Source organism: Carcharodon carcharias, chromosome 14 (genome assembly GCF_017639515.1).
Source record: "Carcharodon carcharias isolate sCarCar2 chromosome 14, sCarCar2.pri, whole genome shotgun sequence".
Classification (NCBI taxonomy): Eukaryota; Metazoa; Chordata; class Chondrichthyes; order Lamniformes; family Lamnidae; genus Carcharodon; species Carcharodon carcharias.
In genome coordinates, this window is record NC_054480.1 from 48783863 (window position 1) to 48805021 (window position 21159).

Sequence of the window (21159 nt, forward strand, 5' to 3'; positions counted from 1 at the left end):
TTAACAAACCAAAGCAAATATAATTGCAATTAATGACATGAGCCACAACTCAGCAAACACACAAGAAACATTGAAGGTTGTAAACAATTGTCCTTCATAGTCTTCAATGACAAGAATTGCTATTAAAAATATTGATCAAATTTGTTTCTGAACAATAAATGTAATCAATTTTCATCCTAATAAAAATAAAAATACCTGGAAAAACTCAGCAGGTCTGGCAGCATCTGTGGAGGGGAACACAGTTAATGTTTCGAGTCCGTATGACTTCCATCATGTCCAGGTAGCTGGAGCACTGTCAATAGACTCTCGTTGCAGGATAACAGAGTCTTCTGCAGACTCTTCAGTCTTGTGCTTCCCGCTGGCACTGCACCCCAATTGGCTGCGCCTCTTTCCACAAATCGCTCTCTGGGATGCTGCCTGCAGATTCCAGGCCCCCTCTTCAGAGAGTAGGTCCCTCCACCCGAGTAGACAATCCCCATTTGCTGGAATACAGATGGCATAGGATAGTGCCCTGAATGGTGCACTCGGCAGAAAGCCTCTAAGAAAACTTGTAAGCCAAAGAGTCCTCCGGAAAATACAAAATGCAAATAACTGTCAGAAAAGCACCTACAACCAACTCTCACCTAAACTCCTACCTATCCACATAGCCATGGCTGTGATCAACTTTCATCCTGCTTGGATTGAGTGTCACTTAACAGGATGGCCATCTGCCCGTGTGGCCTGTGTGCCGATTGCAAAATCGCACGGGTCACGTAAAATTTCAATGAATTAATTTAACATTTAATTATTGATGGGCATGCTTCTCCCCCCACACCCACCCTGCCCTGTGTATGCCCACCGACCATAATATGACATGATGGCACAATGACGTCAGAACGCATGCCCGTCATTTTCTCGTGCAACTTCACGTGAGGTCAAGTTGGCCGTGTGCCCGATCCTGCAACTTTAAAATCTGGCCACGGAATCAAAGTGTGCCAATGGGAAACTATTGTCATTGAATTCCTAGTTCATCTCAAAAAGTAATGGAATTGAGAAGGTTACTAATTTTTAGAACTTTCTAGATGACAGCACTTCTAGGTAGGAATGATATCAAAACATTAATGGCAAATTAATGTTTCCATTAGATTAGCTCTGGTTGACTTTGGCCTTTGATATGTGGGCAAACCAATTTGCTTTATTTTTCTGGAGCTCTTGAAGGCTGCTGGAAAAGGGGACTGGAACAAAGGTGCCATCAATTGGAACGACCAAGTTTGGATTGCCTACTATGATTGGGATAGCTTGCTTAAACTCTCAGTAAGTTTTCCTGTTAAATGCACAAGGACAAAATATTGAATGAAATACACTTGGAAAGAAGTGTGAAGTTGAGAATGGAGAAACTGAATCCATCACCTAGTGGCAGTCAAAGCAAATGGCAGTGCTTAATGCCAAACCGAAGCAGCCAATAATGTACAAGAACCCAGTATCTGAATTATAGCTTGGTGATTTGGCAACACAAATGTCAATGTCTGACTTCATACACAGCTAACTTAACCAGCAGAGTTGATAAAGGGGAACAGTAGATTTATGTATTTTTATTTCCAGAAGGCATTCGATAAGGTGTCACATAAAAGGTTATTGCACAAGATGGGAGCTCATGGTTTGGGAATAATGTATTAGCATGGATTGAGGAATGGTTAACACACAGACGAGAGAGGGTCAGGATTAATGGGTCTTTTTCAGGTTGGAAAGATGCAACTAGTGGAGTGCCACAAGGATCAGTCCTAGAGCCTCAATTATTTACTATCTATATTAAATGACTCGGAGGAGTGAGCACAGTGTAATGCATCCAAATTTGATGATACAAAAATAGGTGGGAGGGCATGTTGTGATGAGGATATAAGGAATCTGCAAGGGGATAGATAGGGTGAGTGAGTGGGAAAAAAACTTGGCAGATGGAGTTTAATGTAAGAAAGTGTGCGGTCATGCACCTTGGTAGGAAAAATCAAAAGGCAGACTATTATTTAAATGGCGAGGTGCTCCAAAAAAGTTCAACACAGAGGGATCTGGGTGTTCTTGTGCATGAAACACAAAAAGTTAGCATGCAGGTGCGGCGAGAAGGCAAATGCAATTTTGGCCTGAATGCTAGGGGGTTGGAATTTAAGATTAGGGAAGTCTTGTTACAACTCTACAGGGTGTTGGTGAGGCTGCACCTGGGAGTACTATATACAGTTTTGATCCCCTTATTTAAGAAAGGATATACTTGCGTTGGAGACAGTTGAAGAGAGATTCACTAGGCCGATTCCTGGGACGAAGGGGTTGACTTATCAAGAACGGCTAAAAGGTTAGGCCTTTATTAGGCTCAGCGGCAGGAGTGAGAGCAGCCCTCAGTGAAAACAGCGTGGAAAGAGAGTGAGTAACGAGCTGGGAGGGAGAGAAGGACAGGAGCCCCAACCAGCGATTCGAACCAACACCGAAAAAACAAAAAGCGCAATGTAACAGGAGAGCAGGCAGGTGATTGGCTGGTGAATACTTCAGCTTTTAGCTTTGTTTTAGATTTAAATGAGGTGCTGGGTAACTATCACTTGATTGCTAAATTAGTAACACAAGGATAGGGGGAAATTAAATAAATAATAGAGGTGAAACAACGAAAAAAAGAACGGGAATGGACCAGCTATATAAAGAGCAGGAATTTACCCGAGAGGGAGGGGAGCAGCTGTATAAAGAGCGGAGCGGAGTTTACCTGTGAGGGAGCCAGTTCTCACCAGATACTTGAAAGGAGTGATGTCAGGACATCGGAGAGAGCTTATTGGTAAGTAGTGGGTAAGTTGATTTTTTTCCCCAGTCTGAAGCGATATTACAGAAGGTAAGAGTTTCAGCATGAGGTTTTTTTTTTATGAAAAACTAAATAGTTTTCCATTTGTCTTAAATTTAAGGAAATAGTCTTTTAATTAAAAATAAACAATATGACAATATGGGAGCTCAGACCCGTGTGTTGTATGGCCTGCAGCATGTGGGAATTCTTAGCTACTCCTTGCAGTCTGGATGACCACATGTAGGAAGTGCCACTGGCTTGACCAGCTTGAGCAACGGGTTTCGGAGCTTGTGCATCAGCTGGAGACACAGCGGTGCATCCGCGAGGCTGAGGGTTACTTGGATAGCACATTTTTAGATGTGGTCATTCCGCAACTTAAAGAAGTGCGGTCAGAGAGGGAATGGGTGACCACCAGTCAGAAGAATGGAGGCAGGCAGGTAGTCAGGAAAGTCCCAGAGTGCATCTCACTCAAGAGCCATTTTTGTGTGTTGGAAAACAGTGAGGGTGAAAGTTCCTCTGGAGTGTGCAGCCAGAGCCAGGTTCACAGTACTATGGGTGGCTCAGCTGCACAAGTGGGGAGGAGGAAGAGTGCAAGAGCAATAGCGGTAAGAGACTCATTAGTGAGGGGTACAGACAGGCACTTCTGTGGCCGTGGATGTGACTCCAGGATGGTTTGTTGCTTCCCTAGTGCCAGGGTCAAGGATGTCTCAGAACAGCTGCAGGGCATTCTGAAGGGGGAGGGCAAATAGTCAAGGTTGTGGTTCACATTAGTACCAACAACAAAAGTATACAGGGATGAGGTCCTGCAACAAGAATTTAGGGAGCTACGTAGCATATTAAAGAGTGGGACCTCAAAGGTTGTAATCTCTGGATTATTCCCTTTGCCACATGCTAGTGAGTATAGAAAAGGAGGAGAGGGAGGATGAATGCGTGGCTGAAGAGATGGTGCAGGAGGGAGGGCTTTAGTTTCCTGGATCCCTGGGTCTATTTCTGCTGAATGCGGGGCCTGTAAAAGTCTGATGAGTTGTACCTGAACCAGAACAGGGCCAACATCCTTGCAGGGAGGTTTGCAAGTGCTGTTGAGGGGGCAGTTTAAACTAATTTGGCAGGGGGGTGGGATACAGAGTGGAGGTACAGTTGGAGTTGATGCACAGCCAAATATAAAGGAGAAACTAAGTCAGTCTGGAAGACAGAGCAAAGAGAAACTTGTCAAGGTGCAAGGGAATAATACAAGACTGGATTGCATCTATTTTAACACAAGGAGTCTTACAAGTAAGACAGATGAATTGAGGGCAAAAACAGAAGCAGAAATACCTGGAAAAACTCAGCAGGTCTGGCAGCATCGGCGGAGGAGAGCACAGTTGACGTTTCGAGTCCTCATGACCCTTCAACAGAACAGACCCTTCTGTTGAAGGGTCATGAGGATTCGAAAAGTCATCTGTGCTCTCCTCCGCCAATGCTGCCAGACCTGTTGAGTTTTTCCAGGTATTTCTGCTTCTGTTTTTGTTTTGAATTTCCAGCATCCGCAGTTTTTTGCTTTTATCAGATGAATTGAGGGTGCTGATTAACACATGGGAATATGATATTGTTGCTATCAGAGAGACATGGTTGAGGGAAGGGCAGGATTGGCAGCTCAATATTCCAGGGTATAGAATCTTCAGGCCGGGGCGGTGGGGGCTGTTTATAAGACAGGAGGTGGCATTGCACTATTGATCAAGGATTCAATTACTGCAGTAAGGAGGAATGGTATCTTAGAAGGTTCCTCAAATGAGGCCATACCTGTAGAACTTATAGGGAAGCAATCACTTTGCTGGGAGTGCACTGTAGGCCTCCAAACAAACAAGCAGTCAGGGGGAGATAGGGGGACAGATATATAGACAAATCTCAGAGAAGTGTAAAAATAATAGAGTAATAATAGTATGGGATTTCATGTTCCCCAACGTTAACTGGGATAGTCTTAACGTGAAAGGCTTAGAGAGGGCAGAATTCTTAAAGTTAATCCAGGAGAGCTTTTTGAGCCAGCACGTAGAAAAGTCCTACAAGATAAGGGGCGGAACTGGGCCTAATCTTAGGGAACGAAGCCGGGCAAGTGGTAGAAGTGTCAGCTGGGGAGTATTTCGGGGATAGTGACCATAACTCTAAGATTTAAGGTAGTTATGGAAAAGGACAAAGGTAGACCGAAAATAATGGTCCTCAACGAGAGGAAGGCCAATTTCAATATGATAAAACAGGATCTGACCAAAGTGGACTGGGAGCAGCTACTTGTAGGCAAGTCTACATCGGGCCAACAGGAGTCATTCAAAAATGAAATAGCGAGAGTTTAGGGCCAACATGTTCCCATAAAAGGTGAAGGGTAGGACCAACAAGTCCAGGGAACCCTGGAGGTCAAGGGATATAGAAAATTGGGTAAGGGTAAAAAAGAAGGCTTATGGCAGATACAGAAGGCTGAAAACAGCAGAAGCCCTAGAGAAGTATAGAAAGGTTGGGGGGTACTTAAAAAAATAATTAGGAGAGCAAAGAGGGGGCATAAAAAAACACTGGTAGGCAAAATAAAGGAAAATCCCAAAGCATTTTATAAATATATTAAGGGTAAGAGGGTAACCAGGAAAAAAAGGGTAGGGCCCATTAGGAACCAAAGTGGGATTGTGGGTGCAGAGCCAAAGGACTAAGTGAGGTTTCAAATGATTACTTTTCATCTGTGTTCACTATGGAGAAGGACTTTGTAGGTGTAGAGATCAGGGAGGAGGACTGTGATATACTTGAACAAATTAGGATTGAAAGGGAGGAGGTATTAACAGTTTTAGCAGGCTTAAAAGTGGATAAATCCCCAGACACAGATGAGATGTATCCCAGACTGCTATGTGAGGCAAGGAAGAAGATTGCAGGGGCTCTGACATTAATTTTCAAATATTCTCTGGCCACAAGAGAGGTACCAGAGGACTACAGGACAGCGAATGTGGTACCATTATTCAAGAAGGGTAGTAGGGATAAACCAGGTAATTACAGGCCAGTGAGTCCAACATCAGTGGTAGGGAAACGATTGGAAAAAATTCTGAGCGGCAGGATTAATCTCCACTTAGAGAGGCAGCTGGGATAGTCAGCATGGCTTTGTCAGGGGGAGATAATGTTTAACATTTTTGATTGAATTTTTCAAGGTGGTGACTAGTTGCGTAGAGGAGGTGGTGCAGCTGATGTAGTCTCCGTGGACTTTAATAAGGCTTTTGACAAGGTCCCACAAGGGAGAATGGTCAAGGAAGTAAGAGCCCATGGGATCCAGGGCAATTTGGCAAATTGGATCCAAAATTAGCTTAGTGGCAGGAGGCAGAGGGTGATGGTCGAAGGTTGTTTTTGCGATTGGAAGCCTGTGACGGGTGGTGTACCACAGGGATCGGTGCTGTGATCCTTGCTGTTTGTAGAAGATATATTAATGATTTAGGTGTGAATATAGGAGGTATGATCAGTAAGTTCGCAGATGACATGAAAATTGGTGGTGTTGTAAATAGTGAGGAGGAAAGCCTTAGATTACAGGACGATATAGATGGGCTGTAAGATGGGCACAGCAGTGGCAAATGGAATTTAATCCTGAAAAGTGTGAAGTGATGCATTTTGGGAGGACTACCATGGCAAGGGAATACACAATGAATGCTAGGACCCTAGGAAGTACTGAGGATCAGAGGGATGTTAGCGTGCATATCCACAGATCCCTGAAGTTAGCAGCACAGGTAGATAAGGTGGTTAAGAATGCATATGGGATACTTGCCTTTATTAGCTGAGGCATAGAATATAAGAGCAGAGAGGTTATGGTGGAGCTGTATAAAACGCTAGTTAGGCCACATCCGGAGTACTGTGTATAGCTCTGGTCGCCACACTATAGGAAGGATGTGATTGCACTGGAGAGGGTGCAGAAGAGATTCACCAGGATATTGCCTGGACCAGAGCATTTCAGCAATGAATAAAAACCGGTCAGACTAGGGTTGTCTTCCTTAGAGCAGAGAAGACTGAGGGGACACCTGATAAAGGTATACAAAATCATGAGGGGCATAGATAGGATATATAGGAAGAAACTTTTCCCCTTAGCAGAGGTATCAATAACTAGAGGGCACAGATTTAAAGTAAGGGGCAGGAGGTTTAGAGGGGATTTGAGGAAAGATTTTTTCACCCAGAGGGTGTTTGGAATCTGGAACATACTGCTGGAGGGGGTGGTAGAGGCAGGAACCCTCACAACATTTTAAATAGTATTTAGATGGGCACTTGAAACACCATTGCAAACAGGGCTATGGGCCAAGTGCTGGAAAATGGGATTAGAATAGGTAGGTGCTTGATGGCCGGCAGGGCCTGTTTCTGTGCTGTATAGCTCTAAAACTCTATTTATTCATTAGAGGTGACCTTATTGAATCATACAAGATTCTGAGGGGGCTTGACAGGGTAGATGTTGAGAAGATGTTTTTATTATTGGGGGAATCGCAAACTAGGGGACATAGTTACAGAATAAGGGGACACTCACTTAAAACTGAGATGCAAAGCAATTTCTTCTCTCAGAGGGTAGTGAATGTCTGGAACTCTCTACCGGAGAGAGTTGTGGAGGCTAGATCACTGAAAATATTTAAAAGAGGAGGTAAATAGATTTTTGAAATATCAGGGAGTTGAGGGATATGAGAAGCTGACACGGAAGAGGTCTGGAGGCCTAGGGCAGATCAGCTATGATCTTATTGAATGATAGAGCAGGCTTCAGGGGCCAAAAGGCCTACTCCTGCTCATATTTCTTATGTTCTTATTTCTTTGTTGAAGCCATGAGGTCAAATCCTGCAAACACATGCCAGGTCTTTGTTGTAAAATGCAATCTAATTCCAATACATCCTCCCCCATCCCTATTTGGTTACAAACAGAGCATAAAATGATATTTTTCCATGAAAGCATAGAAATATTAGATGCAGTGTAAAAATTGATTTTTTAAAGCAAAATAAGCACAATGTATGGATTTCCAGGCTAACTTCATTTGCATCAAAGCAGTAGTTCCTCAGAGTATACAGATGGTGACCCGAATAAACACATCAACCTTTTGATCCAGGTTCAAGTTTTCCACAGGGGTGGAATGTATTCACATTAGATTGGAGAAAAGTGCACTGAAAATTTGCTAGGTAGGTTTAAATAATGAATCCACTGGCATGCTGACTGGACGTTAGCCAGTTGTTCTTTACCCAGAGAGAGTAGAGTGCCTTTAAGAGGTAATAACACCAGTTCTTGACTGAGGCAGAGATCACATCATTTGGAGGTTGTGTCTTTATAGATAACACTTGGTCCATGTGATCTCCTGAACTGGTTTTGATCACTTGAGGGATTTGGCAAGAAATTTTCTAGGGTCTTTTACCCCTTATTATTATTCTGGTTTCTCTCCATCTCTTAGGAAATAACATGGGTGACGAAAACCAAAACACTTGGGGAAATAACATGTTGTGAAGTGTTGCATTTTTGCATTCAAAATATTAGTGCCAATATAAGTCTGCCACCCTTCAATACCCATTTCAAGCTGCAGCACATGTCCTCTACACCTTTAGCAAACCATATGCAAATGTATTCAACTTTTCTACAGAGCCAGCAAAATGGCAGTGTGTTTATTTACACCTCATCAGATCCTTCAAAACCCAAAGAACTTTGCTTTAGAAATGTAGTTACTTATCTAGGGAAAAACACAATACCCATTGGCACACAGGAAGATTTCATATCAGGAGGCTGATGTACACTGGTTACAAGGGCATGAAGACCTCCCAGCTCCTCTTCAAAGTCTGCCAGGTCATCTTTTATGTCAGCAAACAGGCACACACAGCTTTGATTTAACACATCACCCAAAAGATCGCACCGCCAACAATGCAGAGCTCACATGACATTCGCAAGAATACCAAATGTATTGGCAACGCAGCTACAAGAGTCCACTTGTCAACCAATTAGCACTCTCTTCTTGTGAAACATAAATTGTTGTTCCCTTTACATTTGGCATTTTCGCAAATGACCTGTTAAGGGCAAGATATTAAGCTTTAAATTCTTTCAGAGATACTCAATTTCAGTACTCCCAAATGATTTGTAAAGGAATTTTCTTTTCCAGGTGCATAATATTTATAGATGTTAAACAGAGGCCAGTTATTCTACACATGTAAAATATATTTCTCCACTTTAATTTGTTACCATGGCTACTGCATAAATACCTGTACCATTAAGGCTGCTGTTCATCTTGGCATAAGTGCCGCGAACCACCTGCTCATACATTTGGGATCCCATTGTTTTCACACTCTCTCTGATCATGATGCCTTGGGCTTGCATCATAAATAGATACGTGTTTACTGGAAAAGAAAATAATGCACAATTAAATACACTTCAGCAGAATTGCATAATTGGGAATTGCAGTTCAATTATGGTAAACAGCAACAGCTGAATTTAGAAATAAATCAAGTACCTCACTAAAATCAAAATGTACAAACTCCAGCCTAATAATACTGATTCAAAAACAGGCAGACTGGCAGGTTGCAAGTTTGAGTTTCAGACTGCACATTATATTCCTGATCTCAGTCGAACTAAATGAGCACTATGAGGAAAGGAATCTGTTCAAACAGCAGCCATAGAAGAGCAGACACCCAGGGACAGGTAAATATGAAGTCATAGGGGGTGTAAAATGGATCAATCCTTAGGAGGAAAAAAAAATAGCATTGAACAGGTTCAAAACAACACATCAAGAAACTCGATTCTTGCAGTCACCAAAACAGGCATTTAAAAAATGATATCCTTTGAGATGTTCCTGCAGATGTCTCATCACCCTGCCGGCCTTGTGCACTTTCCTCCTCTGGCTGCAATCAGGGAACCTCTTTAAACAGTAGAATAAATACACAATACAAAACACCTGCTAACAGTAATCCGCAATTCCACTCGGAGTATCATGGCACCTGAAGCCTAACTTCAGAACACCACTGGCCTTCTTTAGACAAAATCAGTTGCCACCATGAGCCTCATTATATCCATGCTCCTTTGAACAAAGGGTAGCTCCATTCTCAGTGAAGGCACCCAGACACTAAGATAAAAACAAAAAACTGCGGATGCTGGAAATCCAAAACAAAAACAGAATTACCTGGAAAAACTCAGCAGGTCTGGCAGCATCGGCGGAGAATAAAAGAGTTGACGTTCTGTTGAAGGGTCATGAGGACTCGAAACGTCAACTCTTTTCTTCTCCACCGATGCCAGACCTGCTGAGTTTTTCCAGGTAATTCTGTTTTTGTTTTGGGCACCCAGACACTAGTCTAACTGTAAACATGTGGTGGACTACCTTAAAATGAAGGAATCTTGGGACAGCATAATGGTGGTTGAGATCACTAACCAGCTCGGCAGTTAAATTGTTCCCTGTTGAATGAGTTTATATCATTTTTGAAAAGGGGCATTTATGGCTTCAGCTGACATTTTGAACCTGGGGAAATACAACCAATCGATAAAAAGGAGCTGCTCCTTCGAGCTGATGAGTAAACTTTATGGGAAAGATGTAACACACAACTCATGCATTAAACGAAATGAACAAAAAGCAAGGGAAGTCATGGCAAACATTTACAAATTACTAGTTAGGCCTCAGTTGGAGTTTTGCACCTGATTCTAAGCACCAAAATTTAGGTAGGATGAACTTTAGGGAGGGTGCAGAGGAGCTTTATGGGAATATAACCAAGCATGAGGGAATTCAGTTATGTGGAGAGATTAGAGAAACTGAGATTGTACTCCTTAAAAGAAGAGAAGATAATTCATGGAAGATTTAATAAGTGTTCAAAATTGAAGGGCTTTGACAGAGTAGATTGGGATCATTTCAAGTTTCCTCTGAGGATTATTGGGTTCAATTGGCCTATTGTGTTTGTGCTGGCTCTTTGAAGAGCTATCCAATTAGTTCTACTCATCTGATCTTTCCCCATAGCTTTACAGGTTGTATTTTCCCAATTCCTTTGAAAGCTACTATTGAATCTACTTCCTGGTTTTCAATGGCAGAAGAATTGGTGACCAGAGGAAACAGATGTAGGATAGTTGGCAAAATATCCAGGAGGGAAATGGATTTTTTTTTTCAAACATAAAAACAGCGAGTTATGATCTGGAATAAATTTCCAGAAATGGAGGAAGTAGATTCAATAGTAGCTTTCAAAGGAATTGGATATATACAGTACTTATAACCTGCAAAGCTATGGGGAAAGATCAGATAAATAAAACTAATTGGATAGCTCTTCAAAGAGCCAGCACAGACACAATAGGCCAATTGAACCCAATAATCCTCAGAGGAAACTTGAAATGATCCTACAACGAAGTAGTGAGGATGGTGGAAATTCTCAAAGATACCGGTAATACAGTTTCGCAAGTGATGATCAGTTCTAGGTCAACCTCCATGAACGAAATGTATCCTTGGGCATTGCTCATTATACAGGTCAAGATAACAGAACCACACTTTGTAAACATAGCTGCTTATGTATGTATGTTGTGTCCCAAACAGCTCCAAGGCACATCAACAAGGCTTGAGGAAGATGCTGAATTACAAAAGGAGAAATTAGGAGAGGTAACCAAACACTTTATTGTAAAGGTATTATGATCCCAGCTGATATTACTGCTGGACAAGCCAAATCTCAAGGGAGGAACCCGGCTTGATAGATCCTAAGTTTTATTTTTTGTTTAGATACGTGGAGTAGCTACTGAACAGAGTCACAGGAGTCAGCTGATGAACTAACAAAAGAATAAAATATTTATTAAACAAGAAAAGATGAACTATATTCCAATATTCCTTCATCCACAATTGTACCTTACAGATATATACAGATTTGTAAGGATAACACAAGTTACAAAAATTCTTATACTCTGGTGTTCACAGTAAGTACACAGTACACGTAAACCAATAGGCAATCTGTGGTCAGATACGCCACACTCCGAAACCAACTGACAAATACCACCCAATAGATACTGCGGATCGCTCATCAACTTTCCCCAGGTGCTCGTCACACAGTGAGCCAACCAGTCTCACTGAACTCTGTCTTTCACACAAGGGTTTCCAATCTTCACTCTCAAAAAACTTGCTTTGGGGTCCCAAGCCGACACTCTCTCAGATGCATTCCACAAGGGTCCACCTCCAGCGTTTTGAACTCTCCTTCCGATGCTCCTCTCTCCTAGATCGCCACATGCATTCAAGCTTTCTTCCACGCAGTGTGTCTGACTCAGCCATACCAACAGAACATCACTGCTTCACATGCCTATAGTAAAGAGTTATAGACCGTCAGCTGTCTCTTGGAACTTCTGGCTTCTCCCAAGCCTATATTGCTTTGAATCTACATCCTGTAGCTTTCATCTCTTTAAGCTTGAAGTCGTCCTCTCTGCTCCTTACTTTCACTTCCATAGAACAGAACCTCTTCCAGATTCCTGTCCTTTGACTAGATCATCCTCTTTGGACCTTTCCTGTTTCACTTTCTTCTGTAGTTTCTGGAACCTGCTTCTGTAGTTTCCTCTCCTATTCAGCTACCCCTGGCAGCTGGCTTCAACTTCAGTTTGGGACTTGCTATGTGTCCCTTTGCTGTTCAGCCTTTCTTGGAAACTTGCCTGGGTGAGTGAAGCTCCAACAACACTCAAAGCTCGACGCCATCCAAGACAAAGCATCTGCTTGATCGACACGCTATCATCTTAAACATTCACTTCCTCCACCACCAGTGCACAGAGGCAGCAGCGTGTATCATCTACAAGATGCACTACAGAAACTCAACATCTTCCAAACCCATGAACTCTATCCCTAAAAGGATAAGGCACATGGGAACACCACCACCTTTATGTTCCTCTTCCAAGTTGCTCACCATCCTGACTTGAAACTATATTACCGTTCCTTCCCTGTCAACGGTTCAAAAACCTGCAATTCCATTCCTAACCACTTAATTTCTGAATTGCATTGCATTCAATGTTCTCAGCGCAGGCAGGTGATGCAGGAGGGTACAACCAACCTCTGTGCCCTAGGTTACAGAAAGGGGAAAGCTGTCACAGAAATCTAGGATAATATAAAGGTCTGGATTTTACAGGAGCAGTGGTTACAGTAGGGCGTTTGCTAGCATTACCTCTCTGAAACTTGCTGCAACTCTAGGATATAGCGCATCCGCAGATTAGCATGGAAATCTTGAAATTGTGGTTTGTCACTCAGTATTCTGTCAGAGGCTGTGCTTTGGACCCCCTCTCACCCCAAGCCAGCAATCATTGAAGTCAGTGAGAACATCCCCTTTGCCACACTCAATGCTTTTGGAAACTCTTAAAAAAGTTAATTTAAGTAATTTTTTAAAAAAATTGTTTTTGGGACGTGGGTGTTGTGGGCAAGGTTAGCATTTATTGCCCATCCCTAATTGCCGAGGTGGTGGTGACATGCTGCAAACTTGAGCTGCTGAGATCCATGTGGTGTAGGTATACCCACGTACATAAATTAATTCAGTATAATTTTAAATGAGTATAATTTAATGGAATCAATTATATTTTCTGTTTCAGTCTATTGTACTGAAACAATGAATAGATAACAATGATTATATTTTGCTGTAAGTAAACAAACGATGGTATGTTTAAAGACAAAAAATGCTCAAAATACTCAGCAGGCCTGGTTTATCTGTGAGGAGAGAAACAAAGTTAATGGTTCAGGTTGGCGACCCTGAGATTTCAGGTCGGTGCCGTCTTGTCAGAATTGATAATGGGTAATTGACGTTAATTCCGTTTTGCTCCTCACAGATGAGCCAGACCTGCTGAGCATTTCCAGCATCTCTCTTCATTTCCAAGTTCTCCAGAGTCTGCAGTTCTATATTCTTGTATTAATGGCTGTGTTTGATTTAATATAGTCAGAATGATTGCTAACAAAGGCTTGTGAATAAGCAATTAGGCATATTGGTGGGGGTAGTAAAGAACTTAGTTCTTACCAAGGAAATTTGATATTAACATTGGATCTCCAAGTCTCTGAAAAGGTACTTAATTAGTCAGTACTAATATGACTGACCTTGAAGATCTGAAGTATGATTCTTTTTAAAACAATTGTTGTGTGAACCAAACACCTCAAGTAATGCTGAACATGATTTATATTATACAAGCAGGCTGGCCTCATGACTTTGTTCACAAGTCATGAATATTGCTAAATTTGAATGCTGATAAGTTTCAGCAGGAGTTGAAGGATACAATTCATAGCACATACTAGGCATTAATTTCAAATGTGAACTATAATGACACCAATTTGTGGACTGAATTTGCCCCTACAGTTTACGATTCCCTTCCCACAGCCCCCTCCCCACCCACCCACCTTTTCAAAATGTGAGCCATTCCCATTAAATGTATACTTATTGAAATATCACATGTAGTAACATTTACGATGTACTCACCCTAGTCTGTACAATAATGAAGAGTTTTTTTTATCTGGTACATCTCATAAGATTTTCCAGCAAAGCCTGAAATCATGAACTTCCTTTACTTCTATTCAAAGTAACATAATGCGTGACCTTATGCATGCAAATTTGCCACAACTATACCGTATGGATTTAGATTTAAAACTGAACTAAGGAAAGCTATGGTACTCTTCATTGCCTGATATAGGCTAAACAGGAAACCCAACATGGTATTTAAAACCTCATTTAAGCATAAAGCATGTCAAAATTCGAGAAGTGAAGCAATTCATTGAGTGTTGACATTGCATGCTAAACTATAATACCATGTGGCAAGTATTAAATAGTCAATTTAACATTCTCACCATTCAGTCTAGCACCTGTAAACTTAGATTTCCATTGGTATAGTTTGCAATAATAAAGGACACCTGCTGTTTTGAGAAGAGCCCTTTCACAACTGCATACAGGCAAGTCATTATTTTTATGAAGTGCTGTCACTTTCTGATATGGGGAAAACACTGCTGCCAATTTGCAAATGTAACTCTCAGTCAAAACAATTAAACTAAATTAACAAAATCAGGGACAAAGTAAAAGCAGCCCCTTAAAAGGGAAACTGCAAAAGCAAAAGACAAACTTCAAAAGGAAATTTACAAACATCAAACAAAAACGTGATTAAGATGGTCAATAAAACATCCCAGTCCCCACGGTGCCCACTGAGCATAGAAGGCCTCAAATGGTGCCGGCAGACACCAGGTGCTCCCTCTCCAGGGACACCCGGCCTCGAACATAGCCATGGAAAAGGGGCAGACAGTCGGATCAGATGACTCCCTCGATCGCTCGCTGCCTGGACCTGTTAATAGCCAACCTGGCCAGGCCCAGGAACAGGTTCACGAGAAGGTCCTCCTCCCTCCCTGCCCCTCTCCACAACAGGTGCTCGTAGATCAGAAACGTGGGACTGAAGTTAAACGAAACAACAGTGAAAGGTTTTTCAAATAACTGAAAAGGGAGTGCAGCCTACAACACCCTACATAAGCGTGGTCCATGAACTCCACAAGGCTGCAAAAGACACAGGCATCGTGGGAGTCCATAAACCAACAACCTATGATTGTATGATACTGTAGTGCACGTAGTAAGGTCATTTTGCAATTAGATCCTACATTGTAATCCCCATTTTGTTTATACTGCAAATCTTCCACGAAAGGTAAATCTTAGTTCATCCTTTCACCATCATCTCTAATTCCACTGGAAAATTGTTGACTCCCTTATTAAGAATTTGACTGCATAGGTACCAGACAACCTCTGGCACAGATTTCAGTGCACACAGTATAATCTGTGATGCTTGACAACAAGTGTTGACAGTGTATGTGACAGGAGAGAATAGGGGAAGCCTGCATTCAATTTGGTTGGCAACCTAGAAAGCCAATCCTTGGAGCTCAGAATCAGAAGTCAAGCTTTTGTCTCTCTTACTCACTGACAAAGAAACCCGAGTAGATTGGAGTCGTGACTACTGAACGCGATAGCTATTTCTAAGCCAGTAAGAAATTGTTCACTTTACAGTGACTTAGGCTCCATCAAAAGTGAAAAAAACACATATGTTTCATGATACAGGAAGTGACAAAAAAAACTTACTGAATCTTGCTGCAAAAACCATTCCATTCATCCTTGTATTACATACATTAACTTACAATTGGATTTATCTCACTGGAATACTGTTCAGTCCATAATATTGGAGAAGTACTGCTGGCAGCATGCATATGTTGCAATTTCCAGTACACACGAGTGGTGTTATTGTCCTGTGCCTGGGTCATGTCATTGCCATTATTTAACTTGATTTTGTGTATAAAAAGGTATTGCCCAAATTAGAGTCAGTGGTGGCTGTCAACCCAAGTACGTTGCTAGTGCAGACTCAATTTATAACAATCGCATTTGCCTCTGACAGCAAACAACGCATGTCAAAATAAATAACTAAGTGAAGAATTTGAGATAAGTTGGAATAAGATATCGTATAAAACCAAAGCTTTTTATTCAATTTCTGTGTAGAGTCTCTTTATGGGGAAAGGATTAGAGAAAATAATCAATTGTTATTTGAATTGTCGTAATGAGAGAGAGAGAGATGTGATCAGATTTAAACATTACTGTTCATGAGGTCAAAAATGCATATTGTCACTGGTCACATAAAAGCTGTAATCTGCACTTTAAAAAGTCTAGTGCTGCCACACCAGCAACAATACCAGCAATTGTAAAATTAGCATTAATTAACTATAGCAAGTCTACAGCCTGGATTTTTGAGGTCAGCAGCAAATAAGTACCAATCTCCATTCAAATGCTTGCAACTGCCTACAGATTTGTGCTTTTGCAAGTTTGTATGAACATACAAACACATGGATTAAGAGTAGGCCATTCAACCCCTTGAACCTGCTCTGCCATTCAATAAGATCATGACTGATCGGATTGTGGCCTCAACACCACTTTCCTGCCTGCCCCATGATACTCTTTGACTCCTTGTTAGTCAAACATCTAACCTCAGCCTTAAAAATATTCCACGGCCAATCTCTGGGAAGAGTGTTCCACAGGTTCACAACCCTCAGAAAAATATTTCTCCTCATCTCCTCAAAAGGGAGATCCCTTATTTTTAAACTGTGTCCCCTAGTTCTAGTCTCTCTCACAAGGGAGGAACATCCTCCCTGCATCCACCCTGTCAAGTCCTGTCAGAATCTTACATGCTTCAATAAGATCACCTCTCATTCTTTTAAACTCTAATGGATAACAGGTCCAACCTGTCCAATCTTTCCTCATAGGATAACACCACCCGTCATCCCAGGAATCATTCATATAAACCCTCTCTGAACTGCTTCTAACACAATTATGTCCTTCCTTAAATAAGGAGACCAAAACTCAGTACTCCAGATGTACAATGCCCTGTACAACTGTAGCAAAACATCACTAATTCTATATTCAATTCCCCTTGCAATAAACAATTCCATTTTCTGATTTGGCGCAGCTCCCTCTATAGAGGATCTGGGACCTGTGTGAGCAGCAACACGTTTCTTCAACCAGATTGTGTACTAGTAAGGGTTCATCAAATTCAAAATTAAGAATTAGAAAATTCAATGAAAAATATTTCTCTCGCTTTCTGTACCATAAAGAGAGGGAAGAAAGAAGGGGCTGACAAAGAAAAATTGAATTCTTTAAAATAATTAAAATCTGAAGTAATAAGACTCCTTCTAAGATCAGTGCCAGAGATTGTTCGTAGTAATTAAGACTTACTGAACTACTGAAAATTCACTTACATTTGAATGAACAAACCCTCACTCTGTCTTGAATGTTTAGTGGACATCTAGTAGGCAAGTGCCAAAATTTCATGCCCTTCATTTGTTTGAATGCTAAATTTCTCATTTGGCATTGGTGCAGCAAAACTCAAGGAGGAACAGAGCAAAATGGACATCCTGATTTTCATGCTCACCATCTTCCCAAGGGCAATTAGGGATGGGTGACTAACGCTCGATTTTCCAGTGACACTCATCAGATGAAAAAATAAAAAAGTTTAGATGACCTGTGCAAGCTTTTCAATTTACAGTAATAAAAAAGATGAGCACCAGTGACCTGATTTGTTATTCCTATTGCAGAATCCAGGGCACATATTTTTCAAAGAACTTTCTCATTGCTGGAAATTAGCATATGCGCGCACACGTGTGTGTGTATACGTATGCAATATATAAATTCAGCTTGAATTAGGTAGAAAATTAGGTTCTTACTGCAAGAATTGTTTTAACTGGAAGCTGCTTAAAGGTTTGCTTTTCTAGAAAAAAAATTGGATGAATGATTCTCGGATGGTGGCAGCTGTGGCTAGCCTGAAAAGGGGCCATAGTCAGAAGAGGCCTCTATAATATTAGAACAACTGGATAGATTAATAAAACAAATACACAAACTTCAAAGCTATGTTAGAGTGTACAGTTATCTATGCCTAATTAAGATGGTCGCTAGATTATAAAAGTTAATGTATAGAAATAGAGGTTACTTTAGTGACATCACCTTATAGTTTAGTATTCTGATAATTCCTTTTGAATGGTTAGACTGCATAGAAGTTATGAACAAATTAACATTTATGTAGTGACTGTAGCTTTAAGACTTATTATACTGTGTAGTTTCGCGTGACAGTGTGGACGAATCAGCCCTAAGCGCAGGGAACGTTAGGGGTGAAGTTTGTGGTTCCTGGTGGAAACATGTAACCGCTGCTGAAGCCTTGTAAATAAAAGTTCACTGCTTCTTATGAGAAACCTGTCTGGAAAATCAAGTCCATAACAGTTTTTGAACAGCTTTAGGCATAAATAAGTGATAGCAGGCAAATATAAACAACAAAGGCTCTGAAAGTTAGTTTGAAGGCCAAGAGATGGAACGTTTCAAGGAAGTTGTGGAATTGATCATGGGGAAACAGATTTAGATGAGATGAAGAGAATGATGTGAAGGCCTGGTTTCTCAAGGACAGAAAGTGTGTAAAGGCTGTGGAAGTTCACAAAAGGTGGATAACGTAAGGGTGGGCTTTAATCCCATGATTTAGACAAATAACTTGACATAAGAACTTTTACAGGGCTGTTAAGTCCTATCAACAGCCAGGTCCACCCCTGAACAAGGATATAAAAGGATAATTTTTTTTAAAAGGAAGCCATTGCATTTGGTGGAGGAGAGAAACTCCTGAGGATAGATCCATGTTAACAGTTTTGGGAGTTTGGGATGTCATGAAAACATGACGCACCAAGATGAAAGAAAGAAAGAAAGAAAGAAAGAAAGAGTAAGTGGTTCAAGCATGCTAGCTGCCCTGCCCACATTGGACCAGTACTTGTGACCTGTCACAGTCCTATGTTTTTGCTGTATAATTAGTTTGTTGTATTCTAACTTGCACTCTGATTAAACTCAACATGACCAATATATTGGCTGCAGTTGATAGATTGATTAGATAATTGATCAAGTAATTGTACTCAAATGGTAAACAAATTGGCAAGATTAAAAACTAGCACCATTTACTGACTGTTCCAAGCATGAGTTGAATTGAAATTCAAGTATTTCAGTTCAGTTTCACAAGAAAGTGTTGTGTTGTATTCTATGTAGAAATAACTGGATTTTAGATTTATTCATCAGTTTAAAAAAAGATGTCAACTTGCACAATGGCCAATGTCAAAATCTGTTGTGTCTTTCAGTTGCAGCGGGAAACCATGTTCAATGTGATCTTAACAAGATCACAAGATAAATACAAATGAGGGAGATCACTGAGCCTATCTCTACTCATTCAGAAGAATTTACATTCCCCTATTACATCTATTGCACAACACTTCATCTCTTCTCCAGATCACACACTAAAAATTCAGATTGACTACAAAAATTTATAACTTTTATTTTTGCACCGATGAATAACTTGCCAATTTTCTCTTGTATTTAATTCTCATGAAGGCAAACAGAGAAACTTATTCATACCCCAAATCTCAGAAAGCAGGTAAGAAACTATCAGCTGATGAAAACAAAGTTTCATAAAGCGTTTACTGCTTTCACATTAAGACAGCATCACTTATGAACCACCGGATAACTCAAAAAAGTATGCAATACTCAAGCTCATTTAAAAGTAAGTATTTAATATGCAAAATTACTTCTGCTACATTTTATTCAGTAATAAACACAGTAGAACAACTTATCAACTCTCCTAATGCAGACCAGCTAACTGGCAAACCTGTAATACCTTGTTCATTAAATCAATCTTGTGGTATGCTTTTTGCACATCACAACACAATTATCTAACTGATCATTTTCAACTGACTCAAAATAAATTTCCTTTTTTTTTTATACTGTCAGTACATACATATGTTGGTTTCAAGCCATTAAAGGCAGTGCCAGCAAATAGCAGAAGGTGTAATGATACTACATTCTTGCATTACAACATAATATCTTCCTAATTTTAGGTTCAGCATTAAGCAGATAATTAGCCAACAACAACTTAAATTTATATAGTCTTAAACTTAAAACTATCCCAAGACATTTCACAGGTGCATTATCAAACAAAATTTGAGGTGCTGATGGTGAACTGGAGCTGGGTGTCGTCAATATACGTGTGGAACCCGACGGGTTTTCAGATAATACCGCTGATTGGCAGCTTATACATGAGAAATAGGAGTTAAGGATAGATCCTTGGGGAACACCAGAGGTAACTGTGGCAGGTGATAGGTTTGACTACCAATGAATAAATAATAGAACTAGATGAATGCAGTCCCACCCAAGTAGACAATGGAGGAAATGGTGTGATCAACCATGTCAAAAGCCTGTAGATAGGTTACAATGGATGAAGGAGGTTTAGCTTATCATGATAACAGTCATTTGACAAATTCTGAGACTGTGAAGGGTTATTTTGATAATGTGGCAGAAACCTCATTGGAGAAATCCAAACCTGGAGTTCTGGAAAAGTGGTGCATGGATTTGAGAGGCAATTGCACTCAAAGACTTGAGAGGAAAGGGAGATTGAAGATAAGGTGATAGTTTGTAAGGACAGAAGGGTTAAGGGTTTTTTCCCCCCAGCATCTGCAGTATTTTGCTTTTATCCATAGGTTTTTTTTTTAAATCTTGAGCAGGGGAGTGGTGATGGCAGAGTTGAAGGATGGGCTGAACAGTACCTCAGGGAAAGAAACTTAATTGGATGTACAAAAGACTGCAAAAAAAAAAAAAAATGAAGCATCATGTGTTTAATTCATTTGCGTTTAAAATTCCTTAATCAGCTAACAATGGGGCCAGGAAGGGAAGTTGAGTGGTCTGCAGTTTAGCAAGAATAGAGTCAAGGGAGACAGATATTACCCATATATCAATGTTTGTGAAAATAAGAATCCAGAGCCAAATGTAAGAACTCCCCTGACTTCCAACCTGGTAGATATATAGTTGGAATCGAACCAATCAGTAAAACCACCTGTAATCAGGAAATTGTATCCAAAGAGCAATCAAAATTATGTT

The 21159-nt window shown here is 40.8% G+C and overlaps 1 protein-coding gene across 4 annotated transcripts in view; it reads right to left on the minus strand.

Moving 5' to 3' along the window:
- LOC121287141 (beta-1,4-galactosyltransferase 5-like) overlaps positions 1 to 21159 on the minus strand; it is a 114439-nt gene that overhangs the window by 36937 nt on the left and 56343 nt on the right. For 3 of the 4 annotated variants that reach the window (XM_041204715.1, XM_041204711.1, XM_041204714.1), the window contains exon 2: positions 8992 to 9126. In XM_041204715.1, coding sequence (XP_041060649.1) covers positions 8992 to 9126 — 135 coding nt within the window. The remainder of the gene's footprint in view (positions 1 to 8991; positions 9127 to 21159) is intronic. The other variant, XM_041204712.1, reaches the window with a different exon arrangement.